Source organism: Salmo salar, chromosome 04, assembly GCF_965601325.2.
Source record: "Salmo salar chromosome 04, fSalSal1, whole genome shotgun sequence".
In the NCBI taxonomy this organism is placed as follows: domain Eukaryota; kingdom Metazoa; phylum Chordata; class Actinopteri; order Salmoniformes; family Salmonidae; genus Salmo; species Salmo salar.
Genome location: NC_138294.1, coordinates 52,997,844 through 53,024,666, shown reverse-complemented (window position 1 = coordinate 53,024,666; position 26,823 = coordinate 52,997,844). Strand labels below are relative to the sequence as shown.

At 46.2% G+C, this 26,823-nt stretch overlaps 2 protein-coding genes across 7 annotated transcripts in view; one reads left to right on the top strand and one right to left on the bottom strand.

Moving 5' to 3' along the window:
* The window catches only part of LOC106603288 (neurofibromin), a 74,600-nt gene that overhangs the window by 29,693 nt on the left and 18,084 nt on the right, over positions 1-26,823 (bottom strand). For 3 of the 6 annotated variants that reach the window (XM_082974549.1, XM_082974552.1, XM_082974553.1), the window contains exons 13-34: positions 25,633-25,758; positions 25,180-25,293; positions 25,007-25,086; positions 24,740-24,863; positions 24,251-24,497; positions 22,417-22,490; positions 21,730-22,296; positions 21,395-21,534; positions 21,153-21,275; positions 20,925-21,008; positions 20,705-20,821; positions 20,408-20,589; positions 19,864-20,075; positions 19,471-19,632; positions 19,130-19,233; positions 18,760-18,895; positions 18,360-18,422; positions 16,515-16,673; positions 10,737-10,834; positions 10,478-10,624; positions 9,843-9,989; positions 9,589-9,699 (exon numbers count right to left, since the gene is read on the bottom strand). In XM_082974549.1, the coding sequence (XP_082830675.1) occupies positions 9,589-9,699; positions 9,843-9,989; positions 10,478-10,624; positions 10,737-10,834; positions 16,515-16,673; positions 18,360-18,422; positions 18,760-18,895; positions 19,130-19,233; positions 19,471-19,632; positions 19,864-20,075; positions 20,408-20,589; positions 20,705-20,821; positions 20,925-21,008; positions 21,153-21,275; positions 21,395-21,534; positions 21,730-22,296; positions 22,417-22,490; positions 24,251-24,497; positions 24,740-24,863; positions 25,007-25,086; positions 25,180-25,293; positions 25,633-25,758 (3,317 nt within the window). The remainder of the gene's footprint in view (positions 1-9,588; positions 9,700-9,842; positions 9,990-10,477; positions 10,625-10,736; positions 10,835-16,514; positions 16,674-18,359; positions 18,423-18,759; positions 18,896-19,129; positions 19,234-19,470; positions 19,633-19,863; positions 20,076-20,407; positions 20,590-20,704; positions 20,822-20,924; positions 21,009-21,152; positions 21,276-21,394; positions 21,535-21,729; positions 22,297-22,416; positions 22,491-24,250; positions 24,498-24,739; positions 24,864-25,006; positions 25,087-25,179; positions 25,294-25,632; positions 25,759-26,823) is intronic. The other 3 variants (XM_082974551.1, XM_082974554.1, XM_014196749.3) reach the window with 2 other exon arrangements.
* LOC123742469 (uncharacterized) lies at positions 58-2,346 on the top strand. The gene is made up of 2 exons (XM_045717023.2): positions 58-223; positions 1,022-2,346. The coding sequence occupies exon 2, from the start codon at positions 1,026-1,028 to the stop codon at positions 1,782-1,784; it is 759 nt and encodes a 252-aa protein (XP_045572979.2). The 5' UTR covers positions 58-223; positions 1,022-1,025; the 3' UTR covers positions 1,785-2,346.

Sequence of the window (26,823 nt, the reverse complement as noted above, 5' to 3'; positions counted from 1 at the left end):
CCTTTAGATTCAAATAAAGCCGCAAAGGAGAAGTGAGAGCGGTACAGGAAACATATCCTTACTGTGCGAGCGTGATGAAGGCTTGAATGCTTCTCTCACACCCCTTTCCCCCCCCAGACATTTCGCTTTTATAAAATTGCTCACATACGGCTGTTTTTTTTTATCTTGCCTGGCTTCTCCCGTGTTACGAAGTACCACACACAAACTTGTCAACTCCGTCAAGGTAAGTGACATTAACATATTTAAGAACAGAAAAAAAAGTTTGGAAATAGTCATTTAAAAAAAAATATACAAAATTGTATAGTCTATTATTTTGAAAACCTAACTATAAGGAAATTCAATAGTGAGATTTTGTTCATCATACCCAGAATGTATAGGTTACGGTCTATATTGGCCAGAATGTATAGGTTACGGTCTATATTGGCCAGAATGTATAGGTTACGGTCTATATTGACCAGAATGTATAGGTTACGGTCTATATTGGCCAGAATGTATAGGTTACGGTCTATATTGGCCAGAATGTATAGGTTACGGTCTATATTGGTCGGAATGTATAGGTTACGGTCTATATTGACCAGAATGTATAGGTTACGGTCTATATTGGCCAGAATGTATAGGTTACGGTCTATATTGGCCAGAATGTATAGGTTACGGTCTATATTGACCAGAATGTATAGGTTACGGTCTATATTGACCAGAATCGCTTGAACTACATTTTCTGGGAGATAGAAATTGCACAATATCAGTTCATTTTTGAAAAATGTGCTGGCCTAAACTGGAAGTGAACATTGATCGTCAATGATCTAAAATACATTCTGGGCAAAACAAATGAATAATGGTTCAAATTAACCAAGACATCTCAGGTGAGAGCATTGATCTGCTGATTGAATGACATCAGACAGTATGGAAACTGACACTCACATGAAATCACAATAGGAACTGTTACAAAAATTGAGATCCTATTATACTTTCTGAGAGTCACCAGTCAACCTCACTCTTTTTTCTCACTCTTTCCCAATAGAAATATGAATGGCTCCCGGGTCTGCCTCTTGCTGTACAGTGTAGTACTAATGGGATGTGGGGCTAACCCTGACACAACCATGGGACCATCTGTAACTACAGGTTTAACCACAACAACAAATCAAACCTCAACTACACACTCCACTAGGGCAACATCTGGAACCAACATCCCAGCAAACACCAACACACCATCCAGACCCTACGCTAATGCCCATCCCGACCCCTGTCCCGACTGTCTGTTTACAGAGATGAATGGCACCATCCTGCTGATAGTGGCGGGTTGCCTGGTGGTCCTGTGTACCGTCCTGCTGGTCTCCACCGTGGTGCTGTTATACCAGGTGTTCCACCTGAAGCACCAGCTGTGTAGCAGCACCATCAGCAGCCGCCCCACCCGCAACAACGTAGACCTGGTGAGTGGTTCTGGGCACTGGGGCACTGGGCAGAAGACCAAGGAGAGGCCTGGCTCTGAGCCCAGTGAGACCAGCCTGATGATGCCAGAGCTCAGACAGACGCAGGAGGGGGAGAGGGGCAAGGAAGAGGAGCCAGAGAAGGAAGTCAAGGAGCAAGGGAAAGATGAGATGGCGAAGAAGGAAGAGAAGGGGGCAGCCACAGCTAACGTCACGTCAGGAAGTGCTGAAAATGGAGCGGCGACCCCCAGCCAGGAGAGCCCAGTCACCATCAACCAGCCTGCAAAGCCCTCTGACCCCGCAGCCACAACAGCCTCTCCTTCCTCCCAGGCCTCCAGTGATGTGGTGGTGGGGTGAGGGGTGCACTCATGGTGACCTTCTCAGACCGCATACTGATTGGTACAGCAAGTTTAATACAACAGCCTCTATTGCCCTAAAGAGACCATCTGCTTTTGCACTGACAGCTGTTTGCTTAGACAAATTGAGTGATTTTTCAATACCACAGTAGCTTTATACAAAAATAACTATTTGTTCAAATGTATAGCATTCCTCAGTGACACTGATCAGAGCAACTGACTCCTATTTTGTCTAGTGGATATATCACAGCTTGCTTGTCGTCATATTTCATCTCCCATTTCCCTCACTTATTTTTTATACATTTTAAATGCAATAGAAATGCTGTTAATATTACAAAAGCAGAACCAACCACCACCACTGAACTGTAGTATCAGGTCAAGTAAAGAGACTGCATTTAGAGGATTTTAAGCAACAAAGCTCTTCTAGAAACACTCTCACAACGTATTACTACAATTCAACATCACTTCCTTGATCTTTTCTCTACAGTAATGAAGAATTCCAATTTCTCTACTCTAGCTCCATCTATCCTTTGTATAGAACAATAAAGAATTACGACACCTTGTCAAGTGCTTCCTGAGTGCTTCTCTGCTACAGGGAGTGTGTCTGAGAGACGGCTAAATGTGTGTGAGTGTGTGAGAGTGTGTGCAAGACGATCCATTACGGAGCGTGTGAGCCTGGGCATTAGTAAGCAGAGTGAGTCCGTCTCTCTGCTGGGCAGTACCACTGGGCTCTCAAAGAATGCCCTGTTTTCACTGACCAGAGAGGGAAAAAAACAACAAAGCACCACATTCTAAACTTCCACCCCGCCACAGATCCCTTCTTCGTGTTCCCAGCATCTTTCCTAGATATTTATTCAGCTACTTATGGCTGACAACATGATGAATGCGTGGATGTATTGCATGCCAAGTCTAAAATGGGTTGTCCGTGATGACATAATACAGACACCAACTTCAATCCAAATACAAAGGTTTTCCATTACAGCAATATTTGTAAGGGGGGCCTTCAAATTGGGTACATAACTATTATAGTAAATATGAAGAACATCGTTGTGCCATACCAAAATCAATGCACTTCCATGGTGCAGTGAGTCAGTGGAATTAAATTGGTAGTGCTAGCTTAATACAGAGAAATGGAAAGAGGAAGGTGTGGGGAGAGAGAGAGAAACAGGAAGAGATTTATTTGAATGAGTGAAAGGATAGTGATTATGAAACATTGGCGTCAGCAGCCCCTAGCTCCTCAGTCATCAATAGCTATGAGCTGCTCTGCATCCCTCTACTCTTCTCCTACACCCCTCCCACTTTCCCCCCTCCCCAAGACACACACACACACTCTTCCCTGCACAGAGCCGGCAGGGGCTGCTTAAGCAGTAGGAGCTTACACTGTTTAATGCTCCCTGCATCACTGAACCTGAAGGATAGAAGAGACGGATCCTCCTAACAGTCCATCCTCCAGAGAAGAAAGAGGGATGAAGGACAAAACCAGGGGACAAAACAGCCTCAGAAGGTAAGAAGGGAAAAAGCAAGAGCGTTAAAAACAGTGAATGAGCGAAAACCGGTCAAACCCAGGAAAATCCCTCATCAGCATTGCAGCAGCCACTCCAGTGTTTCAGGAGACAAAGGCGGGAGATCAGCCTGGGCTGGGGACCACAGAGGAGAGGAGAGACTGGAATGCAAAGATGAAGAAAAGGTGAGTGTCTCTACTCTCACACACCGATGGAATCAAATAGAAAAACAAGAAAGTAGAAATGCACACACACACACACACACACCCTTACACACATGACCGTGGTGCTACAGTAACAATATCTGCACTGCTCACAATACATCATCTCTGACTCTGGCTTGCTGTGGGACTGGCCGGGGGCTCAGTCCTCTATAAAACCCATCTAGTCAGCCTGTTCTAGTAGGCACAACTCCCTGCTCAATAGCTGACACTCACTGACTGGGCTATATATCCAACAGGCTAATTAACATCAGTGAAATGGGACAGCAGGGAATTCCCATCTCAAGTGAACTACAACCATCTTCTAAAAGGTATCCCCTACAGACTAATAACCCAAGCCAATCAGAACATCCTCTTCAAAACTATCTACAAGCTATTGTAGTGAAAGCATGACACTGCCCACTAGTCTGTTGCTAGGGAGGATGGGGGAACTCCCTAAATAAATAGGTCCCGGACTGTAGGAGTTAAAGACAAACGTTTAAACCCTACTCACATACTGTGTTGCATGCATGAGCATGCTGGAGAAGGTATATCTGCAGCACTGTGACTGACTGAGTGCATCTCTACACACACTGCCTGATTACTATACCTGCATGATTATAGAGGTCACAGTCATACATGTTCAGGTGTGTTGGTACAGTGCATGTACTGCCTCCATGTGCCAGATATTAGGGAGCCTCCATGGGAGAGAGAGGGGCTGTTACAGGAGCAGAGCAGAATGAGAGAGAGAGAGAGAGAGAGGAGCAGAGCAGAATGAGAGAGAGAGAGGAGCAGAATGAGAGAGAGGAGCAGAATGAGAGAGAGAGGGGAGCAGAATGAGAGAGAGAGAGAAAGGAGCAGAATGAGAGAGAGAGAGAGAGAGGAGCAGAATGAGAGAGAGAGAGAGAGGAGCAGAATGAGAGAGAGAGAGAGAGAGGAGCAGAATGAGAGAGAGAGAGAGAGAGAGAGGAGCAGAATGAGAGAGAGAGAGAGAGGAGCAGAATGAGAGAGAGAGAGAGAGGAGCAGAATGAGAGAGAGAGAGAGGAGCAGAATGAGAGAGAGAGAGAGGAGCAGAATGAGAGAGAGAGAGAGGAGCAGAATGAGAGAGAGAGAGAGGAGCAGAGCAGAATGAGAGAGAGAGAGGAGCAGAGCAGAATGAGAGAGAGAGAGGAGCAGAGCAGAATGAGAGAGAGAGAGGAGCAGAGCAGAATGAGAGAGAGAGAGGAGCAGAGCAGAATGGGAGAGAGAGAGTGGCAGAGCAGAATGAGAGAGAGAGGAGCAGAGCAGAATGAGAGAGAGAGAGAGGAGCAGAGCAGAATGAGAGAGAGAGGAGCAGAGCAGAATGAGAGAGAGAGGAGCAGAGCAGAATGGGAGAGAATGAGATCTGAACTGTGGTCTCTAGTCTGTTCAGCAGCCTCTACTCCACTACTGGTGCAGTCTGCCTCTCATTCATTCACACTGCTAGTTCTTGGTCTACTACCTACGTGGACTATAAGGTTTTACTACTAGATGCTGCTGATATGTAGCATCTTGGTACCAAAGTGGGTTTGCCATCATGTTTCTAACCCATTCCTCCTGTGTTTCAAGGCGTGTGCTACTGATGCCCCCCAGTGGCCCTCCCCACTGTGTGGCCGTGCTATGGCTGTTGATGCTGCTGTGTCTCCAGGCCCTGGCTGTCTGCCCCACCATGTGTACCTGTAACCGCAGCCACAGAGAGGTGGACTGTTCCTGGAGGGGCCTGAGGACGCTGCCCCTGGGCCTGCAGCACAACCTGCACTCCCTCAACCTGTCTCACAACCGCATCCATGACCTGGGCGGCCAGCTGAGTACCTTCGCCCACCTCCGCATCCTGGACCTGTCCCACAACAGGCTGGTCCGCCTGCCCACCGCCCTGCCAAAGGCACTGTGGGAGCTCCACGCTGCAGCCAACCACATCCACCTACTGGACAAGAATGACACGGCCTACCAGTGGAACCTGCGGGTCCTAGACCTGTCCAACAACAAGCTGGAGCGGGCCGTGTTCATCAACAACACCCTGACCAGCCTACGCCTGCTCAACTTCAGCCACAACCACTTCTGGACCGTGCCCACCAACATGCCCGCCAGCTTAGAGACCGTAGACCTGTCCCACAACTCCCTGGTGCAGATCCTGCCTGGCACTCTGAACCGGATGTCCAGGCTGACCACCTTCTACCTGCACTCCAACCGCTTCTCCTCTGTGGGCCCCCAGGCCTTCAGCCAGCTAGGCAGCCTGAGGCTCCTCTCCCTGGGGGACAACCCCTGGGCATGTGAGCACCAGACCAACATCACCCACCTGCTGGCCTGGCTCCAGCACACTTCCACCCGCGTGCTTGGCTGCCCCTGCCACACTCACCCCGTCTGTGGAGAGCCCCACCCGGCCAGGACTGGAGGGTGGCACTTTGCCTCCTACACTCAGCCTCCCCTGGCTGCTGGTACTCAGGAGGCGCTAAGCCACCCCCCTCCCCCAGAGGCCCTCACCAGGTGGCCTTGGTACCTGTCCGAGTCTGCCCTGCTCAACACCCAACTCCACACCAGGAGAGCCCCAGGACACCCCAGTGGACCAGAGAACAACAACCTCTTCACAGACCACTACCCATTCACCTCAACCCCTCTGGCCATTTCCACCCTGCCCGCTGACAGGTCCCACACCGACAGCAGCACGTCAACCACAGACGGCCCCTTCATAACAGACACAACCTTTACTACTGACAGCATCTACACCACAGATACAGCCTTCACCAACAACCCCTCTACCATCACAAGGAGAACGGCCACCCTCCGCACCAGGAGTGTCAAGAGGGCCAACCAGGGTGGCTCCCCGGACCACAACACCAGCCCAGCCCCCAGCGCCAGGTCTACTCTCCCACTAGTACTGAACCTGTGGCTCTTCCTGACTCTCACCCTGTACGTTCTCTGAAAGTTCAATTAAAATGTCTGGAGTTAATGTCCTTGTCAGTCTATTGGACAACTGCACAAACACACACAAATGAGTGTCATTAAACCAACATTCTGTTTTCTTACCATTCAGAATACTGTGTCAGACACTCACTACCTCTCAAACGCACTCTCTTCTGCATGACTAATCAATAACATATGACATGCACAGGTAGCATCAATGTACATTTTACACTACCAGTCTACCGCCGTACACATCATTATTTGGATGTTGGAAAAAAGGCTTTAGTATTCACTATCTGCATAACTCTGTTTTCATCGTTAACTTGTAATAGTTCCTTAATGGCCCTTACTTCACCTCCGAGATGTGTTTGCCTGTTTCTTGACTATTAAACAGTTATTTCCAAACATTCTATAGGCTATGACCTTGACTCAGCAGCAGGTGGCACCATACTGTACCTTTGTTTCTATTGGCACCACAGTGTGTGTGTGTGTGTGTGTGTGTGTGTGTGTGTGTGGTGTGTGTGTGTGTGTGAATGTCTATGGGCTGTAGATGAGTGGATCTCAGGTAGACAGCATTGTGAATTTCAACTGGTAGCTCAACAAAAATACTGGCCATCCCCTTTGAGGTTCGCTGCCAATGGTCAACTATAATGATGTCATTAGCCATATCAATCTTTTCCATCTATGACAAACAGAAAGTGTTGGTTAAAAAAATATTTAAAAAACATTTAAAAAATACTAAAATGTTTTTAAAAAATTATAAATAAAAATGAATTAATTTAGATGAATGGCTATAAATCGATCACTGAGTATGCAATAGTGACCACTCTCTCCTTCTGCACGATGTAAGGATAGCAGGCATGTGCTTTGTCAGTGGCTGTGACGTAGGGTTCAGCCAGGAGTTGATGGACAGTCAGAAGACCAAATGAAATGGAAGGAGGGACATCCCAGCTTCAAGTGGTTTCAGACTTCACATCCTATGCCACACAGGTACAACATTTTTTACTACATAACAGCGCCTTCAGAAAGTATTCATACTCCTTGATTTATTCCACATTTTGTTACGTTACAACTTGAATTCAAAATGGATTCAATATCCCCTAATGACAAATTGAAAACATGTTTTTAGAAATAGTTGCAAATTTATTGAAAATGAAATACAGAAATATCTAACTTACATGAGTATTCACACCACTGAGTCAATACTTTGTAAAAGCACCTTTGGCAGAAATTACAGCTGTGAGTCTTTCTGTGTAAGTCTCTAAGAGCTTTCCACACCTGGATTGTGCAACATTTGCCCATTATTCTTTTCAAAAATATCTTCAACTCTGTGAAACTGATTGTTGATCATCTCTAGACAACCACTTTCAGGTCTTGCCACAGATTTTCAAGCAGATTTAAGTCAAAACTGTAACTCGGACACTCAGGAAGATTCACGGTCTTCTTGGTAAGCAACTCCAGTATAGAGTTGGCCTAGGGTTTTAGGTTATTGTCCTGCTGAAAGGTGAATGCATCTCCCAATATCTGGTGGAAAGCAAACAACCAGGTTGTCCTCTAGGATATTGCCTGTGCTTAGCTCTATTCCATACATTTTTTTATCCTGAAAAATTCCAGTCCTTAATTACAAGCATACCCATAACATGAACCAGACACCACTATGCTTTAAAATATTAAGAGTGGTACTCAGTAATGTGTTGAATTGGATTTGCCCCAAACATAACACTTAGTATTCAGGAGAAAAAAGTTAATTGCTTTGCCACATTTTTTACAGTATCACTTTAGTGTGTTGTTGCAAACAGGATGCATGTTTTGGAATATTTTTATTCTGTACAGGCTTGCTTTGTTTCACTCTGTCAATTTAGTATTGTGGAGTAACTACAATGTTGTTGATCCATCCTTAGTTTTATCCTATCACAGCCATTAAACTATTTGTTTAACTCTGTTTTAAAGTCACCATTGACCTTCTACTGAGGCAACTGAGTTAGGAAGGACGCCTGTATCTTTCTAGTGACTGAGTGTATTGATACACCATCCAAAGTGTGATTAATAACCTCACCATACTCCAAGGGATTTTCACCCACATACCAATAAGTGCCCTTCTTTGCGAGGCATTGGAAAACTTTCATGGTCTTTGTGGTTGAATCTGTTTTAAATTCACTGCTCGACTGAGGGACCTAACAGACAAATGTATGTGTGAGGTACAGAGAAGGTAGTCATTCAAAAATCATGTTAAACACTTATTGCACACAGAGTGAGTCCATGCAAAGTATTATATGACTTCAGCAAATTTTTACTCCTTAAATGATTTAGGCTTGTCAAAACAAAGGGGTTGACTACTTATTAGCTCAAGACATTTCAGCGTTTCATTTATTAATTTGTAAAATTTCCAAAAACATAATTCCACTTTGACATGTGTAAGATAGTGACACAAAAAAAAAAAAAAAATCCAGATTGACTGGCCTTCTTGTGTTAAAGTAATGATGGACTGTCATTTCTCTTTGCTTATTTGAGCTGTTCTTGCCATAATAAGGGCTTGGTCTTTTACCATCTTCTGTATATCACCCCTACCTGGTCATAACACAACTGATTGGCTCAAACGCATTAAGGAAAGAAATTCCACAAATTAACTTAACTAGGCACACCTGTTAATTGAAATGCATTCCACCTTATGAAGCTGGTTGAGAGAATGCCAAGAGTGTGCAAAGCTGTCATCAAGGCAAAGGGTGGCTACTTTGAAGAATCTCAAATCTAAAATATATTTGATTTGTTTAACACTTTTTTGCTTATTTCATGATTCCATATTGATTAACCAGACATGCGATTGATTAACCAGACATGATCTCCTATTATTGGTATTAATTTGCCATTTACCTTGAAACATTATTTTATTACATTGTTGTGTATAAATAGCTCCTATTTATAGCCTAGTGGCCTAAGTGCAACTGTCAAGTCACTGAGAAAGACGTCAGCTTGACGTCGAAACATCAGTCACCTGTTCTCATCTGTACAATGGATTAAAGTGAACTAAAATAAATTAATCTATGCCTTTTTTTGTTGAGTGCTCCAACTCAATGCCTCGTTTTAAAATGTTTCCAGCATCAATGTTTCTGAATAAATGCATCATGATGAAGTGAACAGAGCGTTTTGTGACTCTGTTGAAATGTGACAGTCTGCAGGCCTCACCTGCGTGTGATGTAGTAGAAGACAGGGTTGCCGTTCTTGGAGGTGCCAGCCTGGTAGAAGATGTTGAGGGTCTTCAGGGCTTTGAACTCATCTTTCTCATGTACCTGGTGTCTGAAGCAGCAAATACAAGATCGGGAGGTACTTTCAGAGTACTAATAAAACAACCCCTGCCTCAGATACTATCATATCCAGTTTTATGAGACCGGCTTGTAACAGTGAGATCTATGTGATTAATAGTAACTTGATGTGTGTACCTTGTCATAAATTCTTCAAACTTGGAGCTGGTGAGGTTGAGGCTGGACCAGTGGGTGTCAGCCACAGGTTTGTGCTCTGGGGGCCCCAGGTAGGCCAGGAGGGTAGCCATCTTGTCAAACGGCCGTCTCCCTACTGCCTTGTGATCCCTGAAGAAGAACAAGGAAGTGGTTAGCACGACAGACGTGTACTCCCCCACACAATGACTCTGTACCAATACCCCCTGTATATAACCTCGCTACTGTTATTTTACTGCTGCTCTTTAATTATTTGTTATTTTTTTACTAAACACGTATTTTTCTTAAAACTGCATTGTTGGTTTAGGGCTTGTAAGTAAGCAAATCACTGTAACCTGTTGTATTCAGCGCATGTGACAAATACAATTTGATTTGATCCAGTCTACTCTCTGATAAGCCTCTCCCACATGCAGCAGGTACAGAGGTGTACAATAGTTTCAAACAACGCTTCCTGTGAGCTGGGCTTATCAGATTGGTGTAAACAAATGTGGGATTCAGTTCATCCTAAAGATCTGGGTTATGTAAAACATCTTACATAGAAACAGATATATATCTCTTATAACATATAAGTCATCTCAAGCAATACAACACAACTCTGTTGGACTGTTCAGCCCAGTCACCTGTTGCTGGAGAGGTACTGTCCTATCTTCTCCTGGTTGTTCCACAGCAGCCGGTGCAGGGCCAGAACATTACCATCACTGATGAAGGACAGGCTGTGGTTGACGGAGTCACTGGCAGGGCAGTCTGATGCAATGTCCAGGAAAAACCTACAACATAAAAGGACAAATGAACAAGATTCAGCTTGGCCTGATAGGTTAATGAGTATCCAATAAAAACAAATACATTTCAGTGAGGGAAGAGATCCTTATTTTATCATACCTTCTAGCTGCATCAAAGTTGCTTTTGACAAAGTCATTGAAAGGCCTCATGTGCTCCTCTTTGGTGAATAAAACATGGTTGGCAATGCTCTGCAGGATCTGGAAGAGACAAATAAAAACATGTCAACAACAAGGCAAGATCCTCAAATAGAATACACCATATGTGACGAAATTCAGGAAGGTGAGCTTACCAAATTTTCAAGACTGGCTATTTTAACATTTTATTTAAAAATATATATTTTCTTAGTTTACACCCATTCAGCATCGTTCTCATCCTCTTAAGCTGTAGCCCCAATCCAATTATTATGATTTTTTTAACCTTTATTTAACTAGGCAAGTCAGTTAAGAACAAATTCTTAGTTACAACGACGGCTGAGGAACAGTGGGTTAACTGCCTTGTTCAGGGGCAGAACAACAAATGATTACCTTGTCAGCTCAGGGAATCGATCTAGTTTAGCAACCTTCCGGATAACTTTAATGTAAACGCATGAGTCAGGATGGCATTTCATACAGTCATATCGTTTCTGTACCATACCGGGGTATACAGTATTCCTGAATGTGCACACAAGGGGCACTATTTCAACAACAAAAATAACAGTACATACAGTGCCATCGGAAAGTACTCATACTCCTTGACTCCTCAACCGTATTCTGAAATTGAATAGATCGTTTTTTTTCTCATCGATCTACACACAATAACCCATCATGACAAAGCAAAAACAGGGTTTTAGAAATGTTAGCTAATTTATTACAAATAAAAAACGGAAATATCACATTTACATAAGTATTCAGACCCTTTAGTCAGTACTTTGTTATAGCACATTTGGCAGCGATTACAACATTGAGTCTTCTTGGGTATGACGCTACAAGCTTGGCACATCTGTATTTTGGAAGTTTCTCCCATTCTTCTCTGCAGATTCTCTCAAGCTCCATCAGGTTGGGTGGGGAGCGTCGCTGCACAGCTATTTTGAGGTCTCTCCAGAGATGTTCGATTGGGTTCAAGTCCGAGCTCTGGCTGGGCCACTCAAGGACATTCAGAGACTTGTCCTGAAGCCACTCCTGCATTGTCTTGGCTGTGTGCTTAGGGTCGAGGTCCTGTTGGAAGGTGACCCTTCGCCCCAATCTGAGGTCCTGAGTGCTCTGGAGTAGGTTTTCATCAAGGATCTCTCTATACATCTTTCCCTCAAACCTGACTAGTCTCCCAGTCCCTGCCGCTGAAAAACATCCCCACAGCATGATGCTGCCACCATGCGTCACTGTAGGGATGGTGCCAGGTTTCCTCCAGACGTGACGCTTGGCATTCAGGCCAAAGAGTTCAATCTAGGATTCATCAGACCAGAGAATCTTGTTTCTCGTGGTCCGAGACCCTTTAGGTGCCTTTTGGCAAACTCCAAGCGGGCTGTCATGTGCCTTTTACTGAGGAGTGTCTTCTGTCTGGCCACTCTACCATAAAGGCCTGATTGGTAGAGTGCTGCAGAGGTGGTTGTCCTTCTGGAAGGTTCTACCATCTCCACAGAGGAACTCTGGAGCTCTGTCAGAGTGACCAGCAGGTTCTTGGTCACCTCCCTGACCAAGGCCCTTCTCCCCCAAATGTTCAGTTTGGCCGGGCGGCCAGCTCTAGGAAGAGTCTTGGTGGTTCCAAACTTCTTCCATTTAAGAACGATGGGAGGCTATGTTCTTGGGGACCTTCAATGCTGCAGAAATGTTTTGGTACCCTTCCCCTGTGCCTCGACACAATTTCTTAGACTTCATGGCTTGGTTTTTGCACTGACAAAGGATGATCCTGCATCAAGGATGATCAATGGAAACAGGATGCACCTGAGCTCAATTTTCTCTGAGTTTCAGAGAAAAGGGTCTGAATACTTACCCTGATTGTAAATACGGTCTTTTTTTATTACATTTGCTAAAAGTTCTAAAAACCTATTTTTGCTTTGTCATTATGGGGTAGTGTGTGAAGATGGCTGAGGATTTTTTATTTATTTATTGAATGCATTTTTAGAATAAGGCTGTGACCTAACAAAATGTGGAAAAAGTAAAGGGGTCTGACTACTGTCTGAGGGCACTGTACACACCCCGTCAAAAGTTGTACAACACCTACTCATTCAAGGGTTTTTCTTTTTTTTTTACTATTTTCTACATTGTAGAATAATAGTGAAGCCATCAAAACTATGAAATAACACATATGGAATCATGTAGTAATAAATCAAAGAATATTTTATATTTGAGAATCTTCAAATAGCCACCCTTTGCCTTGACAGCTTTGCACACACTTTCTCCTTTGCCAAGATAATCCATCCACCTGACAGGTGTGGCATATCAAGAAGCTGATTAAACAGCATGATCATTACACAGGTGCACAATAAAATGCCACTAAAATGCCACAGATGTCTCAAGTTGAGGGAGCGTGCAATTGGCATGCTGACTGCAGGAATGTCCAACAGAGCTGTTGCCAGAGAACTGAATGTTAATTTCTCTACTATAAGCCGCCTCCAACGTCATTTTAGAGAATTTGGCAGTACGTCTAACCGGCCTCACAACCGCAGACCACGCCAACCAAGGACCTCCACATCCGGCTTCTTCACCTGCGGGATGGTCTTACACCAACCAACCGGACAGCTGATCAAACTGTGGGATTACACAACCGAAGAATGTCTGTACAAACTGTCAGAAAACGTCTCAGGGAAGCTCATCTGCAAGCTCGTCATCCTCAACAGGGTCTTGACCCGACTGCAGTTGGGCGTCGTAACCAACTTCAGTAGGCACATGCTCACCTTCACTGGAGAAGAGTACTCTTCACGGATGAATCCCGGTTTCAACTGTACAGGAAACCGAGATGGCAGACAGTGTGTATGGCATCGTGTGGGCGAGCGGTTTGCTGACGTCAACGTTGTGCCCCATGGTGGGTGGTGGGGTTCTGGTATGGGCAGGCATAAGATACGGACAACGAACACAATTGCATTTCATCGTTGGCAATTTGAACGCACAGAGATACCGTGACGAGATCCTGAGGCCCATTGTCGTGCCATTCATCTGCCACCATCACCTCATGTTTCAGCATGATAATGCAAGGCCCCATGTCACAAGGATCTGTACACAATTCCTGGAAGCTGAAAATGTCCCAGTTCTTCCACGGCCTGCATACTCAGACAGGACACCCATTGAGCATGTTAAGGATGCTCTGGATCGACATGGACAATAGCGCGTTCCAGTCCCATTTGTTTTTACACTGCTGCTACTCTCAGTTTATTACATATGCATAGTCACTTTACCCCTACCTACATGTACAAATTACCTCGACTAACCTGTACCCCCACACACTGACCCAGTACCGCTACCCCCTGTATATAGCCTCATTACTAACCTGTACCCCCACACACTGACCCAGTACCGCTACCCCCTGTATATAGCCTCATTACTAACCTGTACCCCCACACACTGACCCAGTACCCCTACCCCCTGTATATAGCCTCATTACTAACCTGTACCCCCACACACTGACCCAGTACCGCTACCCCCTGTATATAGCCTCATTACTAACCTGTACCCCCACACACTGACCCAGTACCGCTACCCCCTGTATATAGCCTCATTACTAACCTGTACCCCCACACACTGACCCAGTACCCCTACCCCCTGTATATAGCCTCATTACTAACCTGTACCCCCCACACACTGACCCAGTACCCCTACCCCCTGTATATAGCCTCATTACTAACCTGTACCCCCACACACTGACCCAGTACCCCTACCCCCTGTATATAGCCTCATTACTAACCTGTACCCCCACACACTGACCCAGTACCCCTACCCCCTGTATATAGCCTCATTACTAACCTGTACCCCCACACACTGACCCAGTACCACTACCCCCTGTATATAGCCTCATTACTAACCTGTACCCCCCACACACAGACCCAGTACCCCTACCCCCTGTATATAGCCTCATTACTAACCTGTACCCCCACACACTGACCCAGTACCCCTACCCCCTGTATATAGCCTCATTACTAACCTGTACCCCCACACACTGACCCAGTACCCCTACCCCCTGTATATAGCCTCATTACTAACCTGTACCCCCACACACTGACCCAGTACCCCTACCCCCTGTATATAGCCTCATTACTAACCTGTACCCCCACACACAGACCCAGTACCCCTACCCCCTGTATATAGCCTTATTGTTATTTTATTGTGTTACTTTTTTTATATTTCAAATGATGTTTATTTAGTAAATATTTTCTGAACTCTATTTCTTGAACTGCATTGTTGGTTAAGGGCTTGTAAGTATGTATTCCACGGTAAGGTCTATACCGGTTGTATTCGGCGCATGTGACAAATAACATCTGATTTGATATCCAGCAACTTCGCACAGCCATTGAAGATGAGTGGAACAACTTTCCACAAGACACAATCAACTCCCCACGAAGGACCGCATCGCATGGTGGTCACACCAGATACCGACTGGTTTTCGCCCTCATCTTTTTTTAAGGTTTCTGTGACCAACAGCTGCGTATCTGTACTCCAAATCATGTGAAATCCATAGATTAGTGCCTAATGAATATTTATGATTTCCTTAAATGAACTGTAACTCAGTAAAATCTTTGAAGTTACTGCATGTTGCGTTTATATTGTTGTTCAGTGTATTTATACACATTTTGGGGACGCACAAAACTATTTAGGCAACAGGGATCTAGATCCAGAACGGGACTGAATGTCACTGCTGTAACCAAGAAGCTTAATCTTGACATCTCACCACTTAGCTAGCAAGTTAGCAAACCAAGTTAGCAATTTTTGATACATCTTAGATTCCTCGTAGTTATACTTAACTCATGCAGTGGCAAAGCACCCACCCCTGCAGCCTCCGCAAATAAACTAAAGTAACACAAAATAACAATAGCGAGGCTATATACAGGGGGGGGGGGGGGGGGGGTACTGGTATACAGGAGGGTACCGGTACCGAGTCAGTGTGTGGGGGTACAGGTTAGAGGTAATTTGTACATGTAGGTAGGGGTGAAGTGACTATGCATGCATAATAAACAGCGAGTAGCAGCAGTGTACAAAACAAATGGTGTGGGGGGGGGGGGGGGGGTCAAGGTAAATAGTCTGGTGGCCATTTGATTAATTGTTCAGCAGTCTTATGGCTTGAGGGTAGAATTTATTGAGGAGCCTTTTGGTCCTAGACTTGGCGCTCCAGTACCGCTTGCCGTGCAGTAGCAAAGAAAACAGTTTATGACTTGGGTGACTGGAGACTGACAAATTTTGGGGCCTTCCTCTGACACCACCTAGTATATAGGTCCTGGATGTCAGGAAGCTTAGCCCCAGTGATGTACTGGGTCGTACGCACTACCCTCTGTAGCGCCTTACAGTCAGATGCCGAGCAGTTGCATGATGCAGCTGTAGAACTTTGAGGATCTGGGGACCTATGCCAAATCTTTTCAGTCTCCTGAGGGGGGAAAGGTTTTGTCGTGCCCTCGTCATGATTGTCTTGGTGTGTTCGGACGATGATAGTTAGCTGGTGATGTGGACACCAAGGAACATGACTCTCGACCCGCTCCACTACAGCCCCATTGATGTTAATGGGGGCCTGTTCGGCCCGCCTTTTCCTGTAGTCCACAATCAGCTCCAAGTTTGTAATTAAGGCATATTAACGCTTATTTAATTTTTTAACAGCCCTACTGTGAACTAGGAAAATAGTGTCAAATGCCTACGATCCTGAATCCGGTCACATGGTGTTAAGCCATATTGTATATGAGGCCCGAGTGTCCTGTCCTCTTACCTTGGACATGAGCTTCAATCCCCTCTCTATCCTGGGAGGAGGTTTCTTATCCAGGATGCCCGCCTCATAGGGCGACACTATGGCAGGGTTGATGAAACGTAGGAACATGGCACTACCCACCGCCCCTATGCTGTTCTGGGGGAAACGCTGGCTGACCACCTGAATGTGAGGGTGTTGGAGGAGGGATAGTAAGAACAGGGGATGATTCATTGTTAGAGAGAGGGAGAGGGAATGGGTTGGAGCAGATCGAGTGTAGGAGGAGACAAAGTATTCCACAGGCTAGAGGACACAAGATGGCCACGTCACCTCCAAACCACATTCACACCACTAGGCCCGCTTCAAAACTGAGTTAGAGATTAAAAAGGAAAGCAAGGCACCTGGAAATCTAGATGAAGGGGAGAGGAGAATCTTAGACCAGTCCTAAATACTAGTGTGACTTGATACTGTACGCTACTGAGAAAGCACTGGGCAATGTTCAGTTAAATCCATCTCCTGAACTGTACAAACGTTCTGCATGTCTGCATACTAAAATGTCATCAGCTGTAACACAAGTGCGTTTTAATTGGGGGATCGCAGCAATGAGCTGTAAGATGAAAATAATTGTTTCATTGCTGCTGCAACACCACAAGCTGTTATTAACAGCCTGCAGTATTAGATTGCTTTGAAAGGTCAGCCAATTACCAGGCCTCTACAGCTTACTCTTCAGTCCCATGATATTGACCGCTAGCAATATTAACCATGATGCCAATATGACATCTCAACCGATGAAGGAGGCACAACTACGCATGATAACAGGCGGCTAGCTCACTTCATTGTTCATTTCAGATACGGTAAATGCAATAGAGGGGGCCTCCCAAGTGGTGCAGCGATCTAAGGCACTGCATCGCTACAGACCCCGGTTCGATCCTAGGCTGTGTTGCAGCCGGTCGCGACCTGGAGACCCATGAGGCGGCACACAATTGGCCCAGCGTCATCCGGGTTAGGGGAGGGTTTGTCCTGCAGGGATGTTCCTGCCCCATCGTGCTCTAGCCACTCCTGTGGCAGGCTGGGCGCATTGCACGCTGACCAGGTCGTCAGGTGTACGGTGTTTCCTCCGACACATTGGTGTGGCTGGCGTCCAGGTTAAGCGGGCGTTGTGTCATGAAGCAGTACGGCTTGGCGGGGTCGTGTTTCAGAGGATGCACGGCTCTCGACCTTCACCTCTCCCGAGTCCGTACGGGAGTTGCAGCAATGGGACAATTGGATATCACAAAATTGGGGAGAAAAAGGGGTAAAATAAAATAAAATAAAATAACTAAATAAAAATACAAAAATAATGATTAAATACAAAATACATATAAAAATGCAAGAGGGAACTGAGGGTGTGGTCATCAGATCTTTCTGCACTGTGAAACATAGCTAGTAATGAACGGAACAGAAACCTTAGGTCTTCACAAGAGTTCCAAATTCCAGGAAAGATTTTCAAAAAGCGGAGTGGGTCCCAGGATACAGAGTAGCACCACACAACCATTTGCCAAAGTGCTCCGTGACCTGCAATACAAGCCCCTTATCATAGACCCCCAAACTCCTTTCAACACCAACCCCAAAATCATCACACCAGTAAGAGACCAGAGGAGCAGTGGATAGGAACATTGTAGCTACAACAGTCCCAGCAGTTTGTGGTGAGCGTACATTGAAATTGAGAGAAACTTGTTTGGAAGTAAAAGTATTAGTAGTGGGATTTGAGGTGGTGATTGTAAGGAGGGCGGGAGTATAAAGTAGTTTAAGGTGATAGAACAGCAAGAGGGTGAATGATCTTCCCTTTCTTTCAACAGAGTGGCCAGGGAGAACGTTCTCTGAACTTACTGCTTTTTTGCTTTCCTTTTTCTCTTTAACTGTGGCTTTATTCAGTAGAGAGTGGCAAGTTGCCTACAGAACAGAGATGGGCACAAAAAAAGTCACCACAAACACACACCACAAACACACACACACCACAAACTACTACATTCGTATACAGAACCTGCACAAATACTACTGCATTCGTATACAGAGCCTGCATAAAAGTGCAAATGATTCCTATGCCATCAAAGCTTACCTTGTGATGTACATTTACCTAGTTCATAATAACCACCCTGGAAACATAAATGGTAACCACTGCAGAAAAAGCTCAGATCATTCCTGAGATAAAAGGAAGCCTGTCAGTCAGAAGAGGGTTTCCAGCCGGTGGAGTGGGTTAGAGTTGGGAGTTGAGGTGTCTAAAACGTACCTGGAACAAGCAGTGACACACACTGCGCAGCTGTGGGGGGAACTCTGTGGAGGAGTTGATGATGGCCAGGAAGAAACGTTTGGTGATCAACAGCAGGTTCCTCTGGTTCTCCTCCAGGATCTCACTCTGCTCCAGCCTGCAGCCGGAGACACAGAACCAGTCAGTCATAACCAGAGACCGCAAGAGAGCATGGGACAACGAAACACTTCTTCCATGTTGCCGAGAATCTTAGAACTTTCCGAAGGTCCTAACTAAAATCAAAACAAGCCGATTATCAGTTAATTGACTAGCAGTGCTGTCTTGGTTTAAATAGCACAGCTGGAAAACAAAGCGGGTGAATGAGTTGAATAGTGTCTGTGGGGTAGGTTACCTGGTGGGATCCACCTCGAAGCTGATGAGCTGCCACTCCGGGGCAGTGATGACCCCTCTGAGGAGAGGCTCCAGCAGCTTCTGCAGGTACGTGGCCCCGTACACCTGAAACAGCAGAGGGAGGGAGGGAGGGGTGGACACAGGCATAAACACACTGACAACCTAAACTAGAACTCATTTTAGAAAGCAGGCGCCACGCTTCTTTGAAAGCCTAAGACCATATTGTGTCATGACCCTTGTCAGAGAGCAGGTATTTTGCATAGTCGTAAAAGAGCTCAACCACACTTTCATGCCTGGGTTGATCAGGACAGGACTGGGCACCTAGCCAGTCATGCTGTGTACCTTGAAGCAGAAGGTCATGATCTTGCTGGCCAGACTGTTTCCTCTGAACAGAGTCTGCATGGAGTCCGCCAGCTCCACCTCCTTGGAGAACATGTTCCACAGCAGCTGGTACAGGAGGTGGCGCGAGTCAAACAGAGTGACCAGCACCCGCGCCAGCTCATCCTGTCAGGGGACATGAGTGGAGAAAATCACTGACAGAGACCACACCGTTAGTGACACAGCTCACACTCTGACACCCACAGTCTACACATCACTAACATTCATATTCACACCTATGAACAGTAGGAAACCATTTGCGTTAAATGTTATTCCATTTACACCGCCAGATCTAACACCAGGGTCAAGATGTCAGGTCACACAGAAAGGCCAGTGGGTGGTGAGTAGACTACATACCCATTGGGAGCAGGGTACGACGTTGGCCAGCGCCATGGCGATAGGCAGCTCTCCCTGGTCTCCCATCATGGTGACCAGCTCTACCAGCCTCTCGAAGCGGTCTGCCAGCACCGTCTCTGCCAGCGTGTCAAACTCTGTTCCCTGCTGCAGGATCTTAGTCAGCACCTCCATGAAGGTGGCCCGAGTCTGCAGATCCTTATGGTAGCCCAGACCTACACACACACACACACACACACACACACACACACACACACACCAAGAGAACGCAAGAGAGAGCGCTATAGGTAAGATTATAACGCATTTCTCTCTATGTGGGACAAGAGGGAATATCATTGACCATGGGCAAGTATTGTTTTAACGACCCTACACTAATGAGGAATTAGATGTAATTCACAGAGATCCCATTAAAGCCACTTCCACTGTTAATCTTCTTTCGCATGTGCAGTTAAGCACTTTAAAAAACAGGGACACATGAAGCAGCCAACCAAAGAGCGAGCCCATGCTTCATTCCTGATAAGCTCCTACGTTAGGTTTCCAGACTGACCGATGGAGTGCATGAGGCCGCTGTCCACGTTGGCGTTGAGGAGGTTGGACATGGCCAGGACGGTGCAGTGTCTGAGGGAGGCCAGACGTCGGGACATGCCCCTCTTCCTCCCTGCCACCTGCTGCCCATCATCCTCCACCTCACTGCAGTCATTCAGCAGGTTCATGAACAGGGTGAAGTACCTGTGAGGAGGACACACACAATCACTACAAAGCTAGTGGGAGTAATGATGCCAGACTTTGCGTTCTGTAGTAATGCATAATAAAACGCGACAGTAACAGAGGTTGGCTGGCGTACTTGAGGAAGAGCTGGGACTTGGCCTCCATCAGTTCCACTCCGTCTCCCTCCTCAGGCTGCAGGGGCAGGCCAGCTAGCAGGGACACCACCGCCTCCATACTGGCCTGGTCCAGGTCCCTGTATATCACACAGCACAGGGTATAGATCAGGGGTTAGAGGTCATGTTCACATCAGCTGTGTGAGGGGGGTACAATCCAAGCAGGGGGTAGTGGAACAGTACCTGGTAAGACACTTGACGTCATCGTCAGCCGCTTGGTTTGAGGTGCCCATCACCCAGTCTGTCAGGTACTCCACCATCTTATTCCTGCCAGGGATGAATGGTCATTGCTTTACAGTATGTCAACTAAATGACACGGTTTTTGTATTAATCCGTATCCCTCAATATGTTGCAGTAAACCTGGACAGTACAGTTTGCCAGAGAGTCAAAACTCCAGGAGAACATTCTCACCTGAACTTCATCTCCTGGCAGAAGGACAGGTCGTCTCGTCTCTCCATCATCACCTCCACCAGCTGGCACAGCTTGGTCTTGATCTGGATGGCATGCACTATGTTGCCTAGGATACGCACGTACCTGCCAACACAACACAGGGCATGTGGAGGATGAGATGGGCAGTGGGCTCACAGCAGCTCACCAACATTCTCATGGTCCAGGGTCGGCATAGAGGAGAGGACAGGAGGGGTGGCATTCACCTGACCAGGTTGAGCATCATGGTCTCTATGCTGGCCTGTCCCAGGTGCTCTGAGCTGCCCTCAGTGTGGTTGTCCAGTAGGTTCTTCATGATGGCGATGGTCTGCTCCACAAACTGGGTGTTTGTGTCATTGATGGGGACCTAAACAGACACAGAAAAATATATTTTACCACAAAAGCTAACAAAGACGTTCTTACCTTCTCTATTCCTTCAGTGACTCTGGATATACAGGTATAACCCTTTTCAGAAGCAAGAGTTCTCACACCAAAGTGATTATACTATGACAAACAGAAAATCAATGACCTTTTCTAAGCGTGCGTGTGTGCGTTCTCTCACCGGCCCCTGTGCGTCGAAGAAGCGGCTGATGCTGTTCTTGAGTTTGTTGAAGAGCATGGGGTAGAGAGCCGGGCTGAGCTCCAGGCCCACTAGGTCCTTAACATTAGTCCGGATCTGAACACCCTTCTCATGGCTGCACACCATGAGAGACAGCAGGCGATCCAGGAAGCGGCCCAGGGGCGTCTCCGTGGTCCCCTCACAGGAGCCCATAGAGATCATGGAGCCCTTCCTCTCACTGAGAGGCCCCATGGGGGGGCTGTAGGTGGCCAGACCTGGGGCGCTGCGCTGCTGCAGACACACACCTCCCAGAGCACACAGGAAGCCCGTCATGTTGATCCACTCCTGGACACAGAAGCAGAGAGAGAGGACCAATGAGAGAAGGCAACAGAGAAACATCATCAATCCACAACCAAATAATGTGAAGTGTATTTTTGATTTGCATAATGGGAATGCATAAGAACAAGGTACTGGGTGTGTGCTTGCCTGGCCATCCTCTAGCTTAGTTTTGGGATGGGTGAGGATTAATTTGGTTGCCTGCTCCCATTTTGCATGCGTGTCTTCCCATGCCTGTGGGGAAGATCGTAAAACAAATGCTGAGTTGATATCAATATCGTGCTTCACAAACATCCTTCTATTATTGAAGCATCAGGGTATGAACAGGAACACAGCAGCAGGCCACTCTGTCACCTCTTTGTTTCCTGCAGTAGGATGTTCGATCCTCCTCAACAGAGCCATCACTCTCTTCTGCAGGGCTGAGCGGCCTGAAAACACGCAAAACACACTATGACAGGAGCCTTCACCTCTCTGACAGCCCCAGCACACACACACTCAACAGATACGCTGCTGCTACTGTCTTATTATCTATCCTGTTGCCTAGTCACTTTACCCCTACCTATATGTACATAGCTACTTGAATTACCTCGTACCCCTGCACATCGACTCGGTACTGGTACCTCGTGTATATAGCCATGTTATTTTTACCTGTTATTCGTTATTCACTGTGTATTTATTATTTTATCTTTAAATCTGAATTGTTGGAAAATAAACTGTAATTAAGCATTTCACTGTTAGTCTACACTTATTGTTTATGAAGCATGTGACAAATATAATTTGATTTGAGCATCATGACCTTCTGAGTTCTCATGGTCGGACTGCCATCTATAGCAGTGGAGCCTCCTCAGTGAATTTCAGACAAATTAAAACATTAAAGGTTATCCTTTTTAGATAAAACTATACAAAATCTATTCACGTCACCAAATAATTGATTAAAACACACTATTTTGCAATAACGGTCTACAGTAGCCTCAAAAGCACTCTGTAGGGTAGCACCATGGTGTAGCCGGAGGACAGCTAGCTTCCGTCCTCCTCTGGGTACATTGACTTCATCCAAAACCTAGGAGGCTCATGGTTCTCACCCCCTTCCATAGACTTGCACAGTAAGTCGTCCTCCAACCTATCAGAGCTCCTGCAGCATTAACTGACATGTTGTCCACCCAATCAAAGGATCAGAGAATGAATCTAGTACTGAAAGCATAAGCTACAGCGAACTAGCACTGCAGTGCATCAAATGTGGTGAGCAGATGACTCAAAGAGAAAGACAATAGTTGAACAGTTGAAGAAATTTCTTCTAAAATAAAAGGAGACATAAGAGAGTGAGCTAGCTATATTTCATAATATTTGTTTTGCTTACTTAGCTAGCGATTGCAGCTAGCTAGTTTATCCTACTCAAACAGGGAGGGATGCTACAGTATGTTAGCAATGATGTAGGCTGCGGTTAGCGTTTATGATATGGATATTTGGCTTGGAAAAAGCTAATGTGTTGTGCACTCTAGTCCACAAGTGAAGGGAAAAGGTGGAGGAGAGCACGTAGGAATTATACAACGAGCAGATCATGCTGTTTGTATGTGGCAGCTATGAACATGAACTGTGTTTGCGTGTATTCGTTCCGCCGATTCTGTTGAAAAACATTTCTTAAACGGAAGCAAAGGGAACGAAACAGGGATAAAACATTCCTGAACTTGTCCAACAGAAACTCTCGTTTGCAACGGCTGGACTAATGATTACACCCTAGATCAGCTAGATGCAGGCAAGAATGTGCAAGACGGTATTGAACGTGTCACTGTCTTGATTACTTACATATTTCTCTCGACCTGTGTGCACCTACGTTGTAAACTTACATTCATAGGCTAGGTTGTAGCAACCTCATGATGGGTATAGGGAAAACTTGAGTTATCATGTAGCTGCCTAAACCTATCAATGTTACATTGAGCTGGGTGAATGGAATACGAATGACAGTCATCCAACATGCTGTAATAGAAAAAAGGCCATGCTCATAAAAATGTAATAATCGTCCTCCCTCATCTTAAACGGCACCGACCGCGACTGCTCTAGAGGCGGTACTCTATAAACTATAAGGTACAGCGCCATCGTTTACATTTCCCCCCAAGGTCCCTCTGGATTATTGACCTGACCCAGACGAAGAAATGTTAGGAGGTTATTAGCACGGGCGTTCCCGACTAACCTGTGGACATCATGTTGCTGACGGAGGCAAACTCGATGAAGGTGTTGTAGTTGGGCAGGATAGTCTGTACCGGGACCTCGTCCACGCAACAGCGGACCTCAGCCTCCTCGCAGAGGTGTCTGAAGCAGGACATGGCCACCAGAACGGCCTCCATGTCAGGGCTCCACAGGAACATGTAGAGAGACACCTCCAGCTTGGTCTGGGCCTGTCTACAGATGGGGATGCCACTACCCACCGTGGCCCGCTCCTGGGGGAGGAAGACAGGACAGACGGTTAGGACAACAGAGATCTAAAGGAGGTCACGTTCAGGAGGGTGTTCAGAATGTATATAGAAATGTCATACATAGAGCTGCCATTTTTCCCTACTCTGCATGACAGAAGTATATATCTGTTATACAAAGAATATTCCTGAACATTATACAATGTTGTGCCTTCCTGGATGAGACGCACAGGTAAATGGAATACATAACACACAACGCAGTAACCTACCTTGTTCCTGAGGAGGAACTTGTTCCTGCAGATGAGGATCTCCCTCAGCCACTTGAGGATCTCTGTGCTGTTGATCATCTGGTGGCCAACCAGCTTCTTACAGATGAAGAAGAGGACCTGGGAACTGTAGGGTACAAAAGTCAATCACAGTCAACTTGGGTGACCATCTCTGCTAACCAATCAGCATCAATCAACACTACATTAGATGCCAGGTGAAATTGAGAGGACCACGCAAAGGTGGTTAAACAAATGGGGCGTTTAGGCTACCTGATATCCCAGAAGGTCTCAATGGGAGCATCTGGGTTCCACAGCTCTATGGTCTCAGGTTGATGCAGAACCAAGAGGGCCTACAAAAGGAAGAGAACAGGAGGAGTATCTATTAGCCACTGGGGCAAATGGAGAAAAATGGAGAAAAAGGGAGAGAAAGAGATGGGGCTCACCTCCATGGCCTCCTGTGAACACTCTCCCATGTTGGCCAGAGGCACCAGCTGCACCAGGCCGATGATCAGCTCTGCTGTACTGCTCTGGATCTCCTGACCCTGCTTACCCGGGTTCTGACGCACACAAAGCAAACCTACAGTACACATGTACACGACTACACAGCCATGTGCAAACATGCCAAGAGTGGCTTTTCCGGACCAGTCTGCCTATAAGTCTTTGATTTAGAAAGTCTTAAAGTGGTTTGGGATTTGCAGTCTCTAACCAAACACTTGGCTTATTTGTCTAAATCTAACCCTGCAAGTGGAATTAACCACAATAATCCCTTAACCCAACACAACAAATGTAGAATTAAAGGATAAGTAAAACTACTGTGTTACACAGACCATCCTCAAACAGCAAAACACACATTACTTTAGGTCTCCTGGCCAGAAATAAACAGAGTAAATACTAACATGCAGCATGAGTTTAGGGTCAGAGTGGATGAGCTTGACCAGGGCCAGCAGGAGGCTCCGCGTGTCCAGGTCTGTGGTTTTCTCCTTGAACTTCAGACTGGTCATCTTCTCCTTGAAGGTCAGACTCTGAAGGGAACAAGCAGTAGAGACTGGCCGTGAGCAGGAGCATTCATTCAAGACGAGGGGTATGGTAAAAAAAAAGAAGGAGGGTAAGGAAAACGTGGAAAAGGAAACTAGAGGAGACGGAAGGAGATGCAGAGTCTCTCTACTGTAATCAGACAAACAATTTCCCCCCGAGCAGAGACCCACAGCACAGGGATCAGGAGAGCCACCAGGAGAGAAGGGATCAGGGGTCAAAGATCGAGAAAGAGGGACTGTTTCATGAGGGCCCTTCATGGGTGGACCATGAAACAGGAGGTGGGCAACCAGACTGACAGACAAACAGACAGGAGCCATGCATAAACCATGACGGGCTGCCCACCATGAGGGAGTCAGGCCCACACACAAACACACAACATCAGGACACGGCAAACCCAGATTATGGATGATAATAATAACCAAATCTAGTAGAGGTCGAAGGAAATATTCAACTATGCACCAACACAATCTACAGGCCTCCCATTTCTTCACAGGTGATGAGATCCCAACCAAGTATCCATCCATAGAACCTAGTATGAAGGCGTGTCAACACTTAAAATAAAGGAGATGAACCATCCAAAGACTGAGTGTGCGAGTGGAGGGCCCAGCCTCAACAGGCTGAGAAGCATGCTCCAGCAGCTAGTCTAGCATACAGATGAGATGGAGTAGAGGACCCAGCCTCAACAGGCTGAGAAGCATGCTCCAGCAGCTAGTCTAGCATACAGATGAGATGGAGTAGAGGACCCAGCCTCAACAGGCTGAGAAGCATGCTCCAGCAGCTAGTCTAGCATACAGATGAGATGGAGTAGAGGACCCAGCCTCAACAGGCTGAGAAGCATGCTCCAGCAGCTAGTCTAGCATACAGATGAGATGGAGTAGAGGACCCAGCCTCAACAGGCTGAGAAGCATGCTCCAGCAGCTAGTCTAGCATACAGATGAGATGGAGTAGAGGACCCAGCCTCAACAGGCTGAGAAGCATGCTCCAGCAGCTAGCCTAGCATACAGATGAGATGGAGTAGAGGACCCAGCCTCAACAGGCTGAGAAGCATGCTC